This window comes from Nannospalax galili, unplaced genomic scaffold, assembly GCF_000622305.1.
Source record: "Nannospalax galili isolate Female #2095 unplaced genomic scaffold, S.galili_v1.0 scaffold2127, whole genome shotgun sequence".
Classification (NCBI taxonomy): domain Eukaryota; kingdom Metazoa; phylum Chordata; class Mammalia; order Rodentia; family Spalacidae; genus Nannospalax; species Nannospalax galili.
Window position 1 is genome coordinate 121,004 of NW_008356163.1, and position 4,317 is coordinate 125,320.

General features: G+C 34.7%; 1 protein-coding gene across 1 annotated transcript; it reads right to left on the minus strand.

Moving 5' to 3' along the window:
* Positions 1 to 959: 959 nt before the first annotated feature.
* Positions 960 to 1,913, minus strand: LOC103750941 (olfactory receptor 5W2-like). Its single transcript, XM_008854219.2, has one exon. The coding sequence runs from the start codon at positions 1,890 to 1,892 to the stop codon at positions 960 to 962; it is 933 nt and encodes a 310-aa protein (XP_008852441.1). The 5' UTR covers positions 1,893 to 1,913.
* Between the last annotated feature and the right edge of the window lie 2,404 nt (positions 1,914 to 4,317).

A 4,317-nucleotide genomic window follows, 5' to 3' on the forward strand; every position in this document is an offset into this window, starting at 1 on the left:
TGCTGGAACCTCCCTGGAAGCCACCTCTCCTGAAGGCTAGCTCTCATATCTGGTAAGAGAGAACATCAGTAGATGGTCCAATCCCAACTTCAAGACCTAAAAACCACATCAATGGCCAGCACAGCAAACAGCATTGATGCCTAGGTCTGAAAAAGTCTGCTTTTGGAAAATCTCATGTTGCCCAACATGTTAGCAGTAGCTTTTAATTCCAGCAGTCAAGAGGCAGAGTCAGATAGATATCTGTGAGTTTGAGATCTGCCTGGTCTATATAGTGAGTTTGAGAATGGTCAGGGCTGCATAGTGAGACCCTGTCTCAAAATAAAACAAAACAATAAAATAAATAAAATAAAATAAAATCACATGGTGTTTCTGCACAGAGCAGGGACATTTCCCTGAGAGCCTCACTGATGAAAGAAGCTCTTACATTGCTTTGTACAACCAAATCACACAGTACTTACAATGTTCACAATGCTATGGACTAGTTACCTCAATACCCATCAGATTGTCAAACCTCTGCATTTAATGTATCCATCTTTACAATGTGCACCATTTGAGTTCTGGAAATTCTATTTCCATCCACCAAAGCTTTTTCTCTTGCCTAATGAATTTAGACAAATATATTTCAAAGTAAATTCTTGGATTTGCTTGGAAACATGATACCTATGAATATGCAAAGGTGACATGTTAACATTCAATAAACAATGCAATTGAAACTAATAAAAAAATAATTACAATGACCAATTTGAATGATCAGTGATCACCATCACATATTAATATCAGGCATATAATAAATCATGATGTATTTGAAGATCTGCTACATTTATTGGATTTAGGTGTCTATAGAAATGAATATTTTACTAATTCAACTATAAAGCACAGATTTTTTGCATGACATCAGAATACTTTTACAGAAAGGACAGCGACTACAAATAAGCATATATATAAATGTAATGCAAATTTTAGAACCTTATTTTGTTTTTCAGTTTTTGTAGAGACTCTTTCACATCCTTGTTCCTCAGGGTGTAAATCAGTGGGTTCAGCATCGGAATCACAAGAGTGTAAAACAGTGAGCTCATTTTGTCTTGATCTAGAGAGTATGAAGAACTTGGACGGAAATACATGAAGAGCACAGTTCCCTGGAAAATCGCAACCGCAGTCAAGTGGGAGGTGCAGGTGGAGAAAGCTTTGAACCTCCCCTCAGCAGAGCGGATCTTCAAGACTGAAGAGATGATGTAACAATAGGAAACAAGGACTCCTGTGATGGTGCTCAGTTCAATAAAACCGAAAACAGTAAATAAAGCCAGTTCATTGACTTGTATGTCAGAGCAGGATAGAAGGTAGAGTGGAGGCAAATCACAGAAGAAATGATTGATCTCGTTAGAACCACAGAAACATAAGCGGAATGCCAAGGACGTGTGTATTAAACCATCTGCTGTTGCCACCATGTAAACCCCAGCCATGAGCAGGGAGCACAGCCTGCTGGACATGTTCACGGTGTAGAGCAAGGGGTTGCTGATGGCCTGATAGCGATCAAAGGCCATCACTGCCAGCAGAAGACACTCAGAATCTGCAAAAACACAGAAGACCAAGAACTGCAGAGCACAGCCAACTCTGGGGATGGAACTGTTCTCACTTAAGAGATCTATCAGCATCTTGGGTCCAATTGCTGTGGAGTAGCAGAGGTCACAAAAGGAAAGGTTGCTGAGGAAAAAGTACATGGGAGTCTGAAGCTGAACGTCTACTCTGATTAAAATAATCATTCCGAGGTTTGCCAGAAGAGCACCAAGATAAACAATTAGGAACATGGTGAACAGGGCCACTTTTGTGTCAGAATTGTTAGTAATTCCCAAGAAAATGAATTCATTCACAGAGGAGCAATTTCCTCTGTCCATTTTACTTTCTTCTTGTGTAAACTTTAAAAGAAACGTTTAAAATGTAATGAATACATACCTAATTATCTGTAAAAGAAGAAAACAATTTACTATGTGCTTTTTTAAAATTTCCTCAGAAAAAAATACAGTCATGTTCTATTCTGTAAGTAGGCATTTATCATACTGATCGTAATAAACAGTACTGAGATAACAAGTTATCCTGTGATGCCCAGATATTGTTCATGAAAACTTTGACTTCTTTAATTTTCAGTTTCTTTAACCATCTTTCCTATTTTGTTGTTGATTTTTTGAGGTTGTCTCCCTGTAGCCTCAGCTAGTCTGGATCTTTCTATGTAGACTGGGATAGTCTCATGATTGTCTCTGACTGCCAAATGTTGGGGTTGTAGTCTTGTACCACCACACCCAATTTCCTTCCCTTACTTTTGGTAATTTATTTTTATTTACTCAAATCTTATTAAATCTTCAAAATTATACAGACAGAATAACAATCCTAAAGAGATTAGGCCATGTGATAAAAGATGAGGGATTTCATGATGTTTAAAACCATTCATCTAAAGAAAATATATATATATATTCTTATTGTAGAAAGCCATGACTGATTTAAAAGACAACGTGTTTTCCTAAAAGCAATGAACATTGCTCTCACTGGTACGTGCATTTTACAATCATTCCAGTGTTCTTGAACTATGTAGACTTTAGCATGTGACAAGAAATTAAATCAGTAATATTTTCCATCAATGAATGTATTGTAATTTTTTTCTCAATAATCATTGTCTGCTTGAAAGCGTGATATAGGGCCAAAAGATTAATCAACTGATCATTCAAAGAGATGTGTTAAAATAAAAGTAGGAACATCTGTAATTTAATACCTCTCAGCCTTGTATCTGATTCTTAAATTAAAAAATGCTGTTTCAAAATTCAAATCAGAATGAAGGAAAATGGATCATTCAGAGATACACAGGTGTCTTTTCTTCATGCATGGGTTATTCCTTTAATATGTGATATGTTTGCATTTATGTATGATTCTTAATTGAAACATGAAAAGTGGAAAATTGGATACATATATGTGGAATCCTATTTTCATTTTTTAAAATTTTGCCCTAAATGATTATGGTCAATGGCTCAAACAAAGTTGAGATGAAATTGAGTTGTCACATATTGTTGTTTGTAATGTGGTACTGCATTATTAATTTAAAAATGAAACCATTGACAAAGAACAACAGGGAAACATCTACTTTGACTCATGTGCAGCCCTTCATAAGCTTGCTTATGAACCAACATAAAGTAAATTGAGTGAAACAGTACTTGGAAAATGCTAATGATTTTGATCAGAGTCTTGTAGTTGTGATAAGAAACTGCCATTTGAATCATAAGGCTTTCAGAATGTGTTAATCTAAACTGAGAGAGAGAGAGAGAGAGAGTAATTAAGCATAACTCTTGTATTTCTCATTTTCTCAAGAAGGTAAATATTTTAACCTAATATATATGAATATGGAAACTTAGGCACATACCTGTAGTGGACACTTCAATGGTAGCCATAAGGCAAGGGAGCTGGTGTTTTCTTACAGCAGTTAAAATTTGGGATTTAAATCTCTGAAGCTGTTTCCCTTAGGCTTTGGTGTTAAGTTTAATTAGTTGTATTTCTGCTCCTGTGTTTTCCCTAGTGAATACATGAACATCTTATGCAAAGCTTGAGTTTAGCTCTTGATGACCCCACTGATATATGTCAGCATAAAAACTGCAAAAAATTTCACACTCTAAAACATAATTTGTATGTACATAATCTTACTATGAAATACTATCTTTGTCCTCTATTTCCAGCCTAACCTGAAATTAATTGAGCTCAAATAGTTTCAAAATTTGAACATTAATAATTCCTTTGTAATACTAATTCCATTTTGAAAAATTTATCTTGAATCACTTTATTGACAGAATAACAATCCTAAAGAGATTAGGCCATGTGATAAAACATGAGGGATTTCATAATGTTTAAAACCATTCATCTAACAGAAAAAAAAAATATTCTTATATATATATGTCAAGGAGAGACCTAATCTTTGATGTAGTATTCACAATATATTTCCCTAGCTTTTATTTCAGCGATAAATGGCCTAAAATAATTGCACAAAATGTAATTTTCATGTCAGATTATGATATTAAGGATCTCTATTTTCCAGAAGTATTTTTCATTCACACTCACTACACCTAAAAATGGGACCTGATATGAAGCTGTAAATAATCTTTATATGATAGGGGAGAAAGGGACGGTTTTATTGTACAGAAATTTGCATAATTTAAGCTATTGGCAATACAGCAACTATTTATGTTTAAGTATGTTTTAAATAATGCTTACTGGTATATTATTGATTCTGTTATTTAGAGATAGTCATAGAAAGTAGGATACGCTGGTCAGTTTATACTAGGT

What these genes read in the sequence shown, in the direction of transcription:
- LOC103750941 (XM_008854219.2), bottom strand. Translation starts at nt 1,892, where the DNA reads ATGGACAGAGGAAATTGCTCCTCTGTGAATGAATTCATTTTCTTGGGA.